Source organism: Hylobates moloch, unplaced genomic scaffold (genome assembly GCF_009828535.3).
Source record: "Hylobates moloch isolate HMO894 unplaced genomic scaffold, HMol_V3 SCAFFOLD_4, whole genome shotgun sequence".
Taxonomy (NCBI): domain Eukaryota; kingdom Metazoa; phylum Chordata; class Mammalia; order Primates; family Hylobatidae; genus Hylobates; species Hylobates moloch.
This window is the reverse complement of record NW_026652279.1, coordinates 121,352,387-121,371,018: the sequence shown is the minus strand read 5'-3', so window position 1 is coordinate 121,371,018 and position 18,632 is coordinate 121,352,387. Positions and strand designations below refer to the sequence as shown.

At 37.3% G+C, this 18,632-nt stretch overlaps 1 protein-coding gene across 4 annotated transcripts in view; it reads left to right on the top strand.

The window, feature by feature from the left end:
- Positions 1-18,632, top strand: part of DIAPH3 (diaphanous related formin 3) — a 502,965-nt gene that overhangs the window by 116,708 nt on the left and 367,625 nt on the right. For all 4 annotated transcript variants that reach the window (XM_032150983.2, XM_058437956.1, XM_058437951.1 and 1 more), the window contains one exon: positions 6,508-6,638. In XM_032150983.2, coding sequence (XP_032006874.1) covers positions 6,508-6,638 — 131 coding nt within the window. The remainder of the gene's footprint in view (positions 1-6,507; positions 6,639-18,632) is intronic.

Sequence of the window (18,632 nt, the reverse complement as noted above, 5' to 3'; positions counted from 1 at the left end):
GGACCCATTGTGTGGCTCACGAGAGGCCTTCTGTGGGAAGCCACTCTCAGCCCAGGTCTAACCAATGTTTAGGAGTAGGCCTGGGTAAGGGTTGTAGTAGTGGTGGTGAGGGTTTGGGTAAGGGCGGAGGGTGTTAGAGGCAGGATTCTCAGTGAGAATGCAGAATCCTTGAGGCAACAAACTGTTCAAGTTGGACAGTTCAATATGGTTAAGTAATTATCGTTAGCTAGTGGATTTAGTCTGTCTTTCTCGGTGTTTATTGGTTAAATCTACTTGCTGCCCTATTTAAAATGTTGCCTCCTTTTAATCCCATCCTCCAGCCAAATACACCAAATTTAGTAGCTTTGCTTCTGTGCCTGAATTGTAATGGCCCTAGAGAAAAGATTGACAGGTTAGTTTTGGTTTTTCATATAAATAGAACCATCCACTGTGTACTTTTTGTTTGGGCTACTTCAACCTAGCATAATTTTTTGATTCCTTTGTCTTGTTGCATTTATCAGTAGTGAATTCTTTTTATTGCTGCATAGTATTTCATTGTGTGGTTATACTATAATTTGTTGATGAATACTTGGGTTGTTCTCAGATTTTGACTATTAAGAAGAATAAAGGTATTCCATACATCGTAGATTTTTTTCATTTTTTTCCTCCTGCTTAACACCTAACTGCAATTGCTGAGTAATATGGGCAATGTCTATTTAACTTAAAAGCAACAAACATCTTCCAGGGTGACAGTATCATTTTATATGTCCACCAGTAGTGTAGAAGAGTTCCAGGAGTATCAAATTCTCACTACTCTAGGAGACTACTATAGGGACTATGTAGCACTCCCTCATTTGTGGTTCCAATTTGAATTCCCCTGTTGACAGGTGATCTTGAACATGTCCTCATGTGATTATTGGCCATTCACATATCTTCTGTTATGAAGTTTTTAATCTGTTTATTAATTTGTCTTATTACTCTTGAGTTATAGGAGTTCTTTATTCTGAATACTAGTCCTTTATGAAATGTATCATTGGGAGAGGCAGTCTTCCATGGGTCCTGAGTTTCCCTGCATCTACTTGCTGGCTATGCCAAGAACGCAAGGTTTGATTGCTCTTTACCCATCCCATTTTTCTGAGTTGCATTTGCAGTGAGTAGCCTGGAGAGGTGAGGTTTTGCCTCCCTCTGCACAATGAGCATGCCTATTACTGCTCACTATAAAAATGGTGAATCACCCAAGCTCTGTGTTTTTCTCTTATGATGCAATCCACTGCATGTGCAGGTATTCACCATGGGCCCTGCATTGTCCCCGTGCGATTGGGTGGGTTAGGGACCCAACACGTGCATAATGAAGTCCTTTGGCTCTAATCCAGGAGTCTTGTGTTTTCTGCCAGCATCTGTGAAATAGTAACAGGCTAACTTAGCTTGTAAGTTGAAATCTCAGACTCTATACAGTTGAAATCTCAGACTCTATACAGTTCTTAACTGTATTGCAAATATTTTCTCCTGATTTGTGCTTACCTTTCATTTCCTTACCGAAACTAATTTAATAAGAGACTTTTGAATTTAATGAGGTACAATATTTTAGTTTTATAGCCAGTACTCTTTGTGTCCTATTTAAAAAATCTTTGCCTTCTCCAAGGCAGGGAGGATTTTTACCTGTTTTCTTCTAGATGTTTTATAGTTTTAGCTTTCACCTTTAGGTCTAGGATCCAGGTTCACTTTCTTTCATATGAAAGTCCAATTGTTCTAGCACCATTTGTTGAAGAGATTCTTCTTCCCCCCATTGAATCACATTGGCAACTTTTGTGAAAATCATTGACGATCTAAGTTATATTTCTGGACTCTCTGTTCCACTGATGCATGTATCACTCTAATTTGATTACTATAGATTTACAGTTAATCTTGAAATCAGATAGTGTAAGCCCCCCCAACTTTGTTCTTTATCACAATTGTTTTTCCTGTTTTAGGTCTCCTTTATTTTCATATAAATTTTAGAATGTAGTTCTCAATTTCTACAAAACACTTGATGGGATTTTGACAGTAATCATTGATTGAATCTATGGATTATTTTTTTCAGAAAATGTACTTAATGAATTTCTTAATAAAATTAAGTCTTCTGATCTATGAGTATGGTATAACGTGTCTATTTTTGTAGGTTGTCCTCAATTTCTCTCCACAAATTGTGTTGTAGTTTTATCTATAGGTATTTCCTTTTTTCTTTTTTTAAAAAAATACTTTAATTTTTGGGATGCAAGTCCAGAACATGCAGGTTTGTTACATAGGTATACACGTGCCATGGTGATTTGATGCACCCATCAACCCATCATTTACATTAGGTATTTGTCCAAATGCTATCCCTCTTTTAGCCCCCCAACCCCCTGAAAAGCCCTGGTATGTGAGGTTTCCCTCCCTATGTCCGTGTGTTCTCATTGTTCAACTCCAACTTATGAGTGAGAACATGCAGTGTTTGGTTTTCTGTTCTTGTTGTCAGTTTGCTGAGAATGATGGTTTCCAGCTTCATCTATGTCCCTGCAAAGGACATGAGCTCATTCTTTTTTTTATGGCTGCATAGTATTCCATGGTGTATATGTGTTACATTTTCTTTATCTAGTCTATCATTGATGGGCATTTGGGTTGCTTCCAAGTCTTTGCTATTGTGAACACTGCTGCAATAAACATACATGTGCATGTGTCTTTATAGCAGCATGATTTATAATCCTTTGGGTATATACCCAGTAATGGGATTGCTCGGTCAAATGGTATTTCTAGTTCTAGAACCTTGAGGAATCGCCACACTGTCTTCCACAATGGTTGAACTATTTACACTCTCACCAACAGTGTAAAAGTGTTCCTATTTCTCCACAAGCTCTCCAGCACCTGTTGTTTCCTGACTTTTTAATGATCGCCATTCTAACTGGCGTGAGATGGTATCTCATTTTGGTTTTGATTTGCATTTCTCTAATGACCAGTGATGATGAGCTTTTTTTCATATGTTTTTTGGCCACATAAATGTCTTCTGTTGAAAAGTGTCTGTTTATATCCTTACAGTAATTGAGCGATTTTATGATTGGGACATATCCTATTGAGTGATAATAAAATGAACTAAAGCATTAAGATTTTTGGATGCCTGAACTCATCTCTTTAGTGATGTAGCTGTAAGGACTTTATAAAATGTGGATTCAGTTAGCTCTCATTTCATGGAATGGCGTCTTTTGGTTCAATTGAGTTTACCTATTGCTATTCAGGAGTTGGAAGAGAAGAGGTTCCAATGTTTGAAGATAATTAAATCCTTATTTTTCATAATACAAATCAAAGGTAATAATGAATATTTAGAAATCTAAAAATATCAGGTACATTATTTAGACATATTAAGTAACTATCAGAAGAAACTGTTAAAGGAATTGAGAATTATTGTCTTTGTGAGACAGGGCTAAGATGTAGGATAGGTGGTTTTTGTTTTTTATCTTTTAATACCACTTTTATTCTTATCCACATGCACTTATTGGTTATTCTTATACTTAAAAAGTATTTGCTACATGGAGCTTATTGTTGAAGAAAAAAATCTATTTATTCAGTTGTGGTTTATTTTGATCCTACCCAAATTGCAAGTTTTTAGGTAATAAATTTAGAATGGGCTACAAGAGATCATCTAGTTAACCTCCACTGCTATATTTTTGGATAAAAATACTGGCCTGACAGCACACACAGGAAACTTGAAAAATTTATGATATCAAGAAATTGTAAACAACCTACTTGCCCAAGAGCCAGGGACTAATTAAGTAAATAATGCAATAGTCTGTAGGCAGGAAGAGGTCATATTCTTTATGGCTTATGTGTTGAAATTGGAATATGTTCATGAAATATTGCTTAAAGATAACAGTAGCCTATAGAACAATAGGTATCAAACGATGTTTTAAACAAGTAAAGTGTATTGTATTAGTTTTTTCTCACGCTGCTAATAAGATGTACCTGAGACTGGGTAATTTATTTATTTTTATTTTTATTTTTTTTTGAGATGGAGTTTCACTCTTGTTGCCTAGGCTGGAGTGCAATGGCATGATCTCTGCTTACTGCAACCTCCGCCTCCCAGGTTCAAGCTATTCTCCTGCCTCAGCCTCCTGAGTAGCTGGGATTATAGGCGTGTGCCACCATGCTCAGCTAATTTTATACTTTTAGTAGAGAAAGGGTTTCTCCATGTTGGTCAGGCTGGTCTCAAACTCCCGACCTCAGGTGATCCGCCCGCCTCAGCCTCCCAAAGTGCTGGGATTACAGGCGTGAGCCACTGCGCCCAGCTGAGACTGGGTAATTTATAAATAAAAAGGTTTAATGTACTCACAGTTTCACATGGCTGGGGAGGCCTCACAATCATGGCAGAAGGCAAAGGAGGAGCAAAGTCACATCTTATATGGCAGCAGGCAAGAAGTGCCAAGCGAAGGTGTGGGAAAAGCCCCTTTTAAAACCATCAGATCTCGTGAGAACTCACTGACTATCACGAGAACAGCATGGAGGTAACCGCCCTCAAGATTCAATTACCTCCTACTGGGTCCCTCCCAAAACATGGGATTATAGGAATTAGTATTCAAGATGGGATTTGGGTGGGGACACAGCCAAACCATATCATATATGTTTTAAAATATAAATATATGCAAATATATTAATATTCTCTCTATATATGAGAAAAATGCTTTATGTAGAAATACATTAACAGTAGTTATTTTGAGGCACCTTTGTTCCTGTTGCTTTTCTGTGTTTTCCAAATTTTCTCTGTGAAACAATCAATCCTTTGGTAATTCAGAGCAAAAAGAGACATCAATAAGTGCTGTGTTGGTGCAAGTTGAATATGTTCTTTGAATGATATCAGTGACTGCGGTAAAAATAATCGGATGTTAATTTTCATAGCTTTCACCATTTCCCCTTTTATTTTCGGAGATTGTACCATTGAATTCTTCTTTATTAAATTACTACTTTGATAATGACATGAATAAAAATAACCCGTCTTTACAGTGCTAATTTGTTTTGCTTTATTGGGAATGTTTTCTTGAATAACATTATAGTAAATTAATACAAACAAAAAACGTGAAAAACACCTAATTTCCCACCACTTCACCTGATCTTCTTTTGAACTTACACAATTCATTTCCTGCCGTTGGATGGTGAATCTGTAATTCAAATAATAGAATTCAGAACTTTATTGTTCACCATCCTCATCATTTCCTATCTAGGCTGTATAGATACCTTCTCAACAGATCTCTGTGCTTCTGATCTCAGAGTAAAAGTCCAAGTTCTTTGAGTGGACTATAAAACCTACAGTTCCCTCCATCACAGCATTTTTTTTTTTTTTCCTGTATCTGCATGGTTAGCTGTCTTATCTCCTTTAGACTTTTTATTTAAACACTCAAGTTTGAGGCCTTTGAAGTCTTCTCTGTGAGGCTTTCTTTGACCATCCTGTTTAAAATTGCATGTCTCATATGATGCTACTTACTCTCTTTCCTGCTTTTATTCTTCTCTACAGCATGTATTATTTACAGTGCAATGCATTTTCGTTATTTTATGTATTACCTGTTTCTCCCCATATGTAGTAAAGCTACATGTAGGTAGGAAGTTCAATCTCTTATTCTTCTTTCATCTCTGCTCTATTCTCAGTACTTAAAACAGTGCCCAGTATTTAGTAGGTACTTAATGTTTGTTGAATAATGAGTGAACTCTAACTCTTCTAATTCGTATTTCATACTGGAGTGATCCTTCCAAAACTCCCCAGGAGAGCTAATTGCTCTATCACTCCATGATCTGGCCTCTATCTTCAGTTGCATATGTTTTTGTTTTTCTCTGCATGTGTACATGCGTGTTATGTTTTGGTCTGGAAGTTAATTCCTTTCTTATTCTTTGCCTCCCTAATGCTTACTTACAAAAGAAAAACCAGGAAGATGTACCCCTGTTATGCAAGCTTCCCTGATCTGTTCTGCCAAGTTAGATGTTCTTTCTCTGAGTCTCTCAGTGCTGTGTTACAGGAAGTAGACTGTACTGAAAATTATTATTTTCTTGCTTGCATTTCTTCCAGACTTCGCTTTTTGTTAATCCATGTGTCTGCAGTGCCTAGAACTAGGCTTATAGTGATAGTTGAATGAATTAATACCTAATAGCCTTTTCTACACTGCTCAGAATACTAATTTTAGTAGGGTAGTTCTTATATTGAGTTTTGAATTTTATTTTGTGTGTGCCTAAAAATATTACTGTATTTTAAGACATTTTCTGTATTACACAATTGTTCTGCATGACATTTTACATTTGAGAAAGCAGTTATTTCAATTTGCACACCTTCTGATGTTGTATTACTATCTGTTGTGGATACCACAGATTATGAATGCGTAGATTTTTGGGCAGAAGAAAGGAAATTATCTACCACCCTTGCCCAAATAGTGCTAATTATAGTAGTTATGTGCTGCTGCTAGGGGGATTAACTTGTTATTTTTTAATGGATAATCTCCATGCAGTATTAATCAAAACATTTTTTGACTTATTTTTTAGGGAAGTCTTAAGAGAAGCCGACAGATCTCACCTCAGGAATTCATTCATGAGCTGAAAATGGGGTCTGCAGATGAGAGACTTGTTACATGTCTGGAGTCTCTCCGAGTGTCTTTGACCAGCAATCCTGTGAGGTAATTCATCTATTTGAACACCAACAGGGCAGATGTCATTAATGTGTTCTTTTAGTTTAATACTTTTTTTCATTGTGCCTAGTAAACCTCAACAGTTTCTCAAAGTACAAACTGAATACCTAATATTTATATGCAGGAAGAAATATAGTCTCAATAGTACCTTTTGCATTTATTACTGAGTGGTACATTGCTCAGGGACTTTAAAGAAGCCTTTTGCCCACATAGAATTTTTAGAAACTCAAGGTGTTTTCTAAAAGAGAATTGTCATGTGAGAAACTATTAATTTAATATGACTGAGTTTCGCCCTGAATTTTGTCGTTGTATATTTACTTGCTGATCTTACTTGACACAGTAAGAAATACCACTAATTAATTTTTTGTGTTGTTGGAAATGATGTCGTTGTAGGGGCCTATAGGTTAGTTTTGCTATATTTACCAAATAAAAGTACAGGACAACCAGAAATATTCAATTCTAGACACACACACACTGTTTATCTGAAGTCCAAATTTAAGTGAGTATCCTGTATTTTATCTGAAAACAGTACCATAGGTGTTTCCATAAGTCAGTTTTGGAATGGGGCTAATTTTTGGTGCCTCTAAGAAATAGTTGTGAACAAAATTTAACAATCAGTGTAAATATATTTTGATAAACTGGACATATTTAAACTTGTCAGATTATTGTATGGTAGGAGACAGACTTGTTAAAAAAACAAAAACCAGGAAGATGTACCTGAAATATATCATGTATGTTCATTGTGGTGCCTAAAAAGAGAGATTTCAGTCTATTCAGAGGCCATTTGCTAACTCTGAATTAGGTAGGTGGCTAAACAAGAATATTCTTGAAAAAATTCAAGCAGAAGTTGTTATGAAATACCTAAACAGTCAGAATCAGAGAATTTCAGAGCTGCAAGGATTGTAGATCAGTTTTGGGTTTTCATTGTGTAAGAAATGAATGATTATTTCTGCATAAGAATATATGTATATGTAGTCATGTGTATATATGTGTGTGTGTGTTCTGAAGGCTAGAATTGTATACTATAATTGGAGGTTCATGATATGGAGAAGAATTTGCTCTGATTATTACTTTTTTGGACATTTCTGTGGCTGGGATATAGTATGCAGAAATCCTTGACCGTACATGTATTTAAAAGAAAACAACCTTACCTGCTGAGATGTGAGACTGAGTGACATTTAACTAAGGAGTATGATGAGTGAACAAAGAAACGTTAGTATATTTCAACTTTATTTTTCCATATTTTGCCATTTCCAGTCTGTCCTCTAGACTGCAAACTAATGGTTGGCATGAGACTAGGGCTTCATATGTGTAATTTACCTCGCGTTACCAAACACACTGTTTAGCATGTAGGAAATGCTCCATAAAGATTTGTTGATTGAAACAATGAGGTTTTAATTTTAGCCTTCTTTAGTCTTACCTTGGCTAGTGTTAGAAACTGAGAATGGATTGGGGAATTTATTTGACAGGTATATTCATAAATGAAGAGCTTTGGTGTCCAGCTTAATCATTGCCTGTAAAATATGTTCATTTAAAAATATATTTGGCCAGGTATGGTAGCTCAAGCCTGTAATCCCAGCACTCTGGGAGGCCAAGGTGGGTGGATCACTTGAGGTCAGGCATTCCAGACCAGCCTGGCTAACATGGCGAAACCGCGTCTCTACTAAAATTACAAAAATTAGCCGGGCATGGTGGCGGACGCCTGTAATCCCAGCTATTCAGGAGGCCGAGGCAGGAGAATTGCTTGAACCTAGGAGGTGGAGATTGCAGTGAGCTGGCATCATGCCACTGCATGCCAGCTTGAGTGCGAGAGCAAAAAAAAAAAAAATTATTGAGCACCTGCTGTTTTCCAGTAGTATGTTGGGTGTGGGGCTTGAGTAAACAAAGCAGATTCACACCGTATTTCCATGGAGTTTAAACATAGGAAGAGGGTATTGGGGGGGTTGACTGGGGAGACAATTCACACTCATTTCTCAGTTTATCTGTCAGCCAGTGGGCACTGGAAATATTCATAGTTTTTCAATATAATGAGGAGTAGACCTTTTATTTACTACTACTATTATTCTCCTCTTCTTCATCTACTCAAAAGAGATGTCTGTGCTAACGAAAGAAAACAAAATAGAAGGTTTTCATATACGAATTCGTGCATCTTACAATGGATTATTATTGTGATTTTACCTAAAAACACTGGGAAATTATGCTGTGTCTTGTTCATTTGAACCTTATTTAAAGAAGAAAAACTAGAAACTGGTGGAATTGTTTCTCTAAGGAGGGACAATTCTGGAATATGTTATTAGGAATCCATGATGTTATCCATGAAGTAGTTTTTTTTAATTGAAAAGAATAGAAAATATCATTGGAGAATTTTTTCTGAAATCATGCCACTTTATTTAGAGAGAAAATTGAGAAGATCCCTTTTTTTTTTTTTGAGATGGAGTCTCACTCTGTTGCCAAGGCTGGAGGGCAGTGGTGCAATCTCGGATCACTGCAGCCTCCGTCTCCTGAGTTCAAGCGATTCTCCTGCCTCAGCCTCCTGAGTAGCTGGGATTACAGGTGTGCACCTGGCTAATTTTTGTATTTTTAGTAGAGACAGGCCTCACCATGTTGGCCAGGCTGATCTTGAACTCCTGACCTCTAATGATCCACACGCCTCGACCTCCCAAAGTGCTGGGATTACAGGTGTGAGCCGCTGTGCCGGGCTCAAGAAGATACTTTTGAATATTTCTTTGTCCAGTGTTCCAATTAGAGAAATGACTTAGCTGGATATGTAAAACTTGGAAGTTATGCCTGTGATCAAATTTTTAGACTTTCCTGTTAGTTATGATATGGCTGCTCTTTGAATCAGTTTTTAATTTTTATACAGTATGTGACTAAAAAGAATTTCTAATTTTTGTTAAGTTTGAGATCATTGTTAGACCTGTAATATCATTAAGTAAATTAAAGTTTTTTAAATGTCTGAATAGAACAAAAAAGAAAATTGAACTGATTGATGGTTTTCCAATGCTGGTGTAGGTTTAGGACTTATTTAAATAAAAAATGAAGGAAGGCCGAGTACGGTGGCTCATACCTGTAGTTGTGGCACTTTGGGAGGCTGAGACGGGCGGATCACTTGAGGCCAGGAGTTTGAGACCAGTCTGGCCAACATGGTGAAACCCCGTCTCTACTAAAAATACAAAAATTATCTGGGCATGGTGGTACATGCCTGTACTCCCTGCCACTTGGGAAGTTGAAGCACGAGAATCCCTTGAACCTGGGAGGCAGAGGTTGCAGTGACCTGAGATCATGCCACTGCACTCCAGCCTGGACAATAGAGTGAGACTCTGTCTCAAAAAAAAAAAAAAAGAAAGAAAGAAATCAAGGAAAAAGTAGATTCCTCTGTACTCCCAATTAGCTCTCCCCTCTTGGCTCTGGATATGTAATATTTTTAGAGCCACTCTTCAACTTCTGAAACTGCCTAGCAATTGTGAGCCATGTCAGCCTTTTACTCTCTATGAATTATGTGAAAATCAGTATGCTAAATACTAGATTATTTGCCTTGCTTTATGAAGACTTGATGTAGAGATCACAAAGGTCTTCTATTCGTTATTTATTGATTAGTATTCTTGGCAACAGTTTTTTTTTTTTTTTTTTTTTTTGAGACGGAGTCTCACTCTGTCGCCCAGGCTGGAGTGCAGTGGCGCAATCTCGGCTCACTGCAAGCTCCGCCTCCCGGATTCATGCCATTCTCCTGCCTCAGCCTCTCTGAGGAGCTGGGACTACAGGCGCCCGCCACCACGCCTGGCTAATTTTTTTGTATTTTTTTAGTAGAGACAGAGTTTCATGTGGTCTCGATCTCCTGACCTCGTGATCCGCCCACCTTGGCCTCCCAAAGTGCTGGGATTACAAGCGTGAGCCACCGCTCCTGGCCTTGGTGACAGTTTTGAGCTAGTTCTGAACACCAGGGAAAAGACCAATTTCTTCAAATTATCAAATATTATTTTTAGTGGATCTTGACATAGTCAATAATTATGTTTGAATTATGGAATACATTTGGGTAGAAACATAAAAAGGTAGACAGCAACATCATTATGATTGATATCAAGCATTTATAGATCATACTCATCTATGCATTTAGCAAATTAGTGATAGAAGGTATCTTTATTTTCTTAATTTGACGTGCCTGTCAAGGGTAAGATTTTTTGTCTCAAAATCTAGGCTTCTCAGGTTTTTGTGTTTTGAGATTTTAGGCATTATTTTCCATTAATCATAGTTAAAATTTTCATTTTCAAATTAACAAGAATAATTTTCTCATAGTTATCTTTTTGTTACATTTCTAAAGAGATTCTTAAGTTGATAACTATAATTTTGAGAAGATCATTTTGGAAAATTTTGCAGAAATGTATGTGTTTACGTGAAAACAAGTAAACAGCCTTTGAATGTCATTATTCCATTTAATAAGTGTCGTTTTTGGAATCTTATTTTTTCTTCATTTCTGGGATTAAAAACACAAAGCAGGTGGAACATCTTGATTTCGGAGTTGATCTAGTTCATACCATATGTCACATGTGTAAAGACAGAAAAACTTGTGACAATCAGTGAGATCAGTGTACTGATCAACGTGATCTGAGGAAGTCTTTCAAGATCAGAAATTTGAAGTTGCTAATACTTTGACTTACTTTAAATTTTTAAATAAAATATTAAACATTTCCAAAAGACAATTTGTCATAACAGTAAAGCATGCATCTCCTTGCCTACTGAGTCTGTGACATATAATATTACATATAGCTTTGAAGCTTCCTTTCATCCCTTCTTAATCTTATGCCCTCATTCCTAAGCACCCCTTCCGCCTACTATTCTGTGGTAACCACTATCCTGAGTTTTGGGTTTATCATTCCTTTCTATTATAGTTTTAGCATATACATATTCCTCATTAACCTACTGTTTGGTTTTATATGTTTTTGAACTGTATGTTAACGAGTCATCTTCCATGCATTCTTCTGAGAGTTGTATTTCCTCTCAATATTGTTTCATAGATTTATCCATCTTGATGTTTGCAGCTGTTTACATTTTTCCCAACTAATAATTTTTATACCTTATATTTTAGGAATATCTATTATAAATAGCATATGAATAATTTTTTTTACCCCATCTGATAATCTTTGTCTTTATCTGGTAGTTTTAACTTTTTGTATCAATTGTGAAAATATGTTGGAATTTATGTCTGATGTTTCATTTTGAATTTTTAATTTATGCTTTCTCCAGGTTCATCATCCAAACTACTCCTGCTCCTCCTCTTCTTTCTGCTTCTTCCTTTTCTATATTCATCCTTCCTCTTTATTCTCCTTAACTTCTTTTGGAGTGATATTTAATTTCTTATTTTATTTTTCCTCATTTACTAATCTAATCTTAGAAAAGAAATTTAACATGAACCCACTTTAAAAAGAAATTTAACTTGCATGTACCTAAAAGGTACAAAAGTAAGCAATATCTCTTCTCTTGAACCAAAGAATACTTTAATATCTTTTTTTACTTGTATGCTAGTTTTGAGTGAAATTTCAGTGTATCTGTTTTCTTTTAATAAGTTAGATTTTACTATTATTGAGTCATATTATAAATATGTGTATATGTATATATGTTTCTACACACATCATTCTTTTTTATTTTTGTCCCTGCCCCCCCATTTATTTTACTTTTGCTTTAAGTATATTATTAAGATTCCTTAGTGAGAGTGTGATGGCAAAATTCTGTTTGAAAGTATCTTTTTTAAAAATGATATTTAATCAGGTTGACCCACAATTTTTTTTTTTTTGTTAATATACTTAATGTCTCAAAATATCTATTTGCCTTTGCTTTGGAAGGATGGCCTTCCTAGGGCATGCAATTGAGATGCAATTGAGGGTTTTAGATATCTATGCTTAACACATTGAAGATACTATTTTCTCTTCTGGCTTTCATTGCTATTTTTGAGAACTTGGCGTTTAGTAGAACTGATTCCTTTCCAGGTAATCTGCCTTTTCTCTTTGTCTGGTTCTATGATTTTTTTTTTTTATCTTTGGTGTTGTAGAGCTTCTTTTACGTGTCTGGGTGAGATTTTTTTCTTTTTTATTCTGATAGGGATTTTTTTTTTGGCTTTTTGAATATGATGGGTATCTTTCTGTGAAAATTTTGCCATTGTTTTGTCAAGTATTGCCTTTTCCCCTCTAATTTTGTATATGTTAGACCATCTTGCTCTATACTTTATTATTTCCTATTCTATCATTAATACTTTGCATTTATTTGTCTCTCTCTACTACATTCTGGATATATTTTTTAGATTTGCATGACGTGTTTTAGAATTTTAAATTAACAAGTTATAAAAACCTATTGAAAATTCACCTTAGGTTAAAAAGTGTTTGAGAATTAACAATGTATTCAGATTCATTTTGATACTAGTAGTGATAATTTCTTTTTTTTTTTTTTTTTTTTTGAGACGGAGTCTTGCTCTGTCGCCCAGGCTGGAGTGCAGTGGCGCGATCTCGGCTCACTGCAACCTCCGCATCCCGGGTTCACGCCATTCTCCTGCCTCAGCCTCTCCGAGTAGCTGGGACTACAGGCGCCCGCCACCACGCCCGGCTAATTTTTTGTATTTTTGGTAGAGACGGGGTTTCACCGTGGTCTCGATCTCCTGACCTCGTGATCCGCCCGCCTCGGCCTCCCAAAGTGCTGGGATTACAAGCGTGAGCCACCGCGCCCGGCCTAGTAGTGATAATTTCTGAGAGGGGCAGGTGGAGTAAAGGTTTTCCTGGGTGTATTTCTTTTCTCTTTTTCCTTTCCTTTTTCTTTCTCTCTTTTCTTCCTTTCTCTTTGATATTGATACCACGGAGATAAGTAATGCAGGCAGCTCTGTTTTCTTTCCTGTTATTCAATATGGTAGCCACTAGCTGCCTGTGGCTATTTAAATTTAATTAACTAAAAATGAATGAAAAGAAATACCACAACATATTAATTGCTTGAGAGCCACATGTAGTTAGTGGCTACCATTTTGGGCAATATATATAGGCCATTTCTGTCATTGTAAGCAATTCTATTAGACAGTGCTGCCTAAGGGGCCTTGGTCCTGCATATCCACTTCTTTGATGTATTAACTAGATTATTATTACATTCTCAATGTTATATTCCAGATGGTGAGACTATTATAAAGAAAATAAACTCTGACAGATTGAAGATTATTTTTCAAAATCTGCAAGGATGATTGGACATTAATCTCAAGAGAGTCCCAAGGGAATAGAAGAGTGATCTAAGGAGGGTTCCCTTCAGCAGGGAGTGCTGTCTTAGCAGGATGAGGCTAAGGGAGGGAGTGGGCTTTACAACAGGTATTAAGGAATAGAAAAGGAGAGGTGAAGTATGTCTGACAGGAAGTACTATAGTTATGGTCCCTGGCAGTCATCGGTGTAACTGCCTGTAGCTGGGATGAGGGAATCAGCAATATAGTGCATCATAGAAGTTGTAGAAACATCTCCTCTGGTAATTTAAAAATATTAGTGGGATGCATTTTTTAAACAGAGTTTTCGTTAGAGAGATGTGCCTACTTATACCTCTTAAAGGCATTTTTTCAAGATTACTTTCCAATAAGAAGACAAAAAGTATTAGGTAGGATATTAATATTCTTCTTTACCTCTTTATTTTGACACTGCCATCTATCTTCAAATATGCCTTCTATTATTTCTTAATTGCCATTCAGAGTTTGTAATGTTTATGACAAGTAGCATTGCTTATTAAATAAATATTTGTTGAAAATACCTTCTAATTTTAGGTCATGTGACTGTCCTTTCTAAAGGCATGTCAAATTGATGAAATATTAATGAAAAAATGTCCTGGAAGAAAGTAACTATTAATGTTTTCAAATAAGTATTAACTTTATATTTTCAAAGGACAAGCCATTACATTCTCATGCTTTCACAGTCCTTCCAAACCTAGCACCATTTCTCTAAGAGACCTCTAGAAGACTGAATGTTCCCTAGGGGTAGGAGGCTGCCTCTTTTGTATATTGTCATTCATTCTATAGCTTTTTTTTGGTTTATAGATGTAGCAAAATGTTGTATAAATATTTGGTTTCAAAGTGTATCTGTATCTTAAAAGCTTTGGCTTTGAATACAGGGTTAACAGTAAACAAAGAGCGCATGGAAAATTTATTACTTGCTTTTAACAGACACGTATCTTCTATAGATGGTAAATAAGAGCTGCTCAGCTCAATTTATAGTTGACCTGAGAGGGCCTGGAATTGTAAAGTGCTCCAAATCTATTTTTTAAAGTTATATCTATATCTATATATGCTGTACATATATACATGGCATATATACATATATGTATGGCATATATATCTGCCATATATAGCTTCCAGTTTATTTAAAATATAAATTTCTATTTAAATGGCCAAGATTGACTATCTTTTTTAAAAAAATTATGTTAACATGTAAAGTGAGTCACAATGTGACACAGAATCCAAAATCTTCATTTTTAATGCAGTTTCATATAACTACGAGAGCTCATTTATTTCTAGATTAGTTATATTCAACTACTCTATTAAAAAATAGATTTTGGACCCTATATTACTGATATTTAAGTATAACCGGGAGAAAATGTAGCTAAAACCTAATTATTTGAGCTGGGCATGGTGGCACATGCCTGTAGTCCCAGTTACTTGGGAGGCTGAGGCAGGAGGATCTCTTGAGTCCAGGAATTCTGGGCTGTGGTGCACTGTGCCAATCAGGTGTCCACACCAAGTTTAGCATCAATATGGTGACCTCCTGAGAGGGGCAATTGCCCAAGGAGAGGTGAACTGGCCCAGGTCAGAAACAGAGTAGGTTAAACTCCCATGCTGAACAGTAGTGGGATTGGGCTTGTGAATAGCCACTGTACTCTAGCATGGGCAACACAGTGAGTCCCTGCCTCTTAAAGCAAAACAAAACAAAACAAAGCAAAACAAACCTAATTATTTGAAACTATCAGTTTACTGTTTAAAAGACAACAACAGAAGGTAGAGCGTTAAGCCAAAACAATTTGGAAAAAAAAACTCGTTAAACTTTACAGTTTCTTATGGATATAAAGGTGGAATATAATAAACTTTCTTTCTTTTTAATTGTTATTGCCTGTTTTCTGAGAATGTAAACCTTATGTGTTTATGGCTTTATAGCTATCAGTATGAAGTTATTAACTGAATATTTTGGTTTCTTTGGTTTCTGTTGAAAGATAAATATTTTCAATGAGAGAAATTATTGAACTGCAGATACTAAAGCCTCTAGTTATTAGTACTTTACATACAAAGAATCAGTATAGTTTATTCCTTAGATTAATTTTCTGGGCTTGTTATTATGTCTTAAAGTATTGCCAAGTCGGTTAAGTAAACGATTTTTAAAATGATGATGTTTATCTTGGTATTCCCTTACATATCTGTACATGAAGAAAGGCCTTAATACAAAGGAAGGCATCACATTGACAATAGAAGGAAGTTTTAATTTTTATCATTCAGAAAACTATTTAAGAGTAAAACTCTATCATTTAGATTGGTGATGGATTTCTAGTTCTTTTATTAGAGGGGCAGTATATATCTGAAAGGAGCAGGTACAGTTTATTTCAGCTTCTTGTATACTAAATTTCATAAATAATAATTGATATAGTTTGGATATTTGTTCTTGCTCAGATCTCCTGTTGAATTGTAATCCCCAGTGCTGAAGGTGGGGCCTGGTGGGAGGTGTTTGGCTCATGGGAGTAGATCCCAATGAATTTGGTGCTGTCTTTGCAATAGTGAGTGAATTTTCATGAGATCTGGTCATTTAAAAGTGTATGTCACCTCTGCCCACACTCTCTTTCTTGCTCCTGGTCTCGCCATGTGATGTGCCTGTTCCCCCTTCACCTTCCACCAAGATTCCTAAGGCCAGCCCAGAAGGCAAGCAGATGCTGGTGTCATGCTTCCTGTGCAGCCTGCAGAACCATGAGCCAATTAATCCTCTTTTCCTTAGAAATTACCCAGATGCAGATATTTCTTTATAGAAATGCAAGAATTGGTTAATACAGAAAATTGGTAAAAAAAAAAAAAAAAAAAAAGAGTGGGGCATTTGCTGTAAAAATATCTGAAAATATGGAAGGAACTTTGGTACTGGGTGATGGGCAGAGGTTGGAAGAATTTGGAGAGCTCAGAAGAATATGGGAAATAAGGGAAAGTTTGAAACTTCCTCGTGACTCGTTAAATGATTGTGACCAAAATGCTGATAGTAATATGGACAGTGAAATCCATGCTGAGGAGGTCTCAGATGCAAGTTAGGAACTTATTGGGAACCAGAGCAAAGGTTATGCATGGTATGCCTTAGCAAAGAATTTGGCTGCATTTTGCTTCTGCCCTTGGGATTTGTGGAAGGTTGAACTTCAGAGTGATTTAGGGTATCTGGTGGAAGAAATTTCTAAGCACCAAAGCATGCAAGATGTGGCCTGGTTTCTTCTAATTGCCTATGTTCCAATGTTGGAGCAAAGAAATTTATATTTGAACAGGAAGAAGATCATAAAGGTTTGGAAAATTTGCAGCCTGCCCATGTGGCAAAGAAAAAGCTCTTTTCAGAGAGGAACTCAAGAAGGCTGTGGAGCAACTACTTGCTAGACAAATTTGCATAACTAAAAAGGAGCCAAGAGTTAATGTCCAAGACAATGAGGGAAAAACCTTGAAGGCATTTCAGAGACCTTTGACAGCCCCTCCCATCACTGGCCCAGAGGCCTCCTGGGGAAGAATAGTTTTGAGGGCCAGGCCCTGGGCCCTGCTGCTCTCTGCAGCCATGAGACATTGCTCCCTGCTTCCCTGCCACTCTGGCTCCAGCTTCAGCTCAAAGTGGCCCTGGTACAGCTTGGGCCACAGCTCCAGAGAGCGCAAGCTGTGAGTCTTGGTGTCTTCCATGTGGTATTAAGCCTGTGGGTGCACAGAGTGCAAGAGTTGAGGTTTGGTAGCCTCTGCCTAGATTTTAGAGGATATATGGAGAAAGCCTGGGTGTCCAGGTAGAACACTGCTGTAGGGGCTGGCAGAATCCTCACACAGAACCTCTGCTAAGGTAGTACCAAGGGGAAATATGGGGTTGGACCACTTACACAGAGTCCCCAATGGGGCACTACCTAGTTGAGTTGTGAGAAGAGGGTCACTGCTCTTCAGACCCAGGAATGGTAGATTCACCAGCAGCTTGCACCCTACACCTGGAAAAGCCATAGACACTCAATGCTGGCACCTGAGAGCAGCTGTGGGTGGTGCACCCTGCAAAGCCACAGGGGCAGAGCTACCTAAGGCCTTGGGAGCCCACCCCTTGTACCAATGTGGCCTGGATGTGGGACACGGAGTCAAGAAGATTATTTTGGAGCTTTAAGATTTAATGACTGCAGGCCAGGTGCGGTGGCTCACGCCTAGAAGGCCGAGGCGGCGGATCATGAGGTCAAGAGATTGAGACCATCTTGGCCAACGTGGTGAAACCCCGTCTCTACTAAAAATACAAAAATTAGCTGGGCATGGTGGCCCGTGCCTATAGTCGCAGCTACTCGGGAGGCTGAGGCAGGAGAATCGCTTGAACCTGGGAGGCAGAGGTTGCAGTGAGCCAAGATCGTGCCACTGCACTCCAGCCTGATGACAGAGCGAGAGACCCCATCAAAAAAAAAAAAAAAAAAAAAAAAAGATTTAATGACTGCGCTACTGGGTTTCAAACTTGCTTAGGGCCTATAGCCCCTTTGTTTTGGCTGATTTCTCCCATTTGGAATGGGAACGTTTACCTAATATCTGTACCCCCATTGTATCTTGGAAGCAAATGACTTGTTTTTGATTTTACAGGCTTGTAAGTAAAAGGGACTCACTTTGTCTCAGATGAGACTTTGCACTTTGGACTTTAGAGTTAATGCTGGAATGAATTAAGACTTTGGGGGACTATTAGGAAGGCATGATCACATTTTGCAATTTGAAAAGGATATGATGTTTGGGAGGGGCTGGGGCAGACTGATACA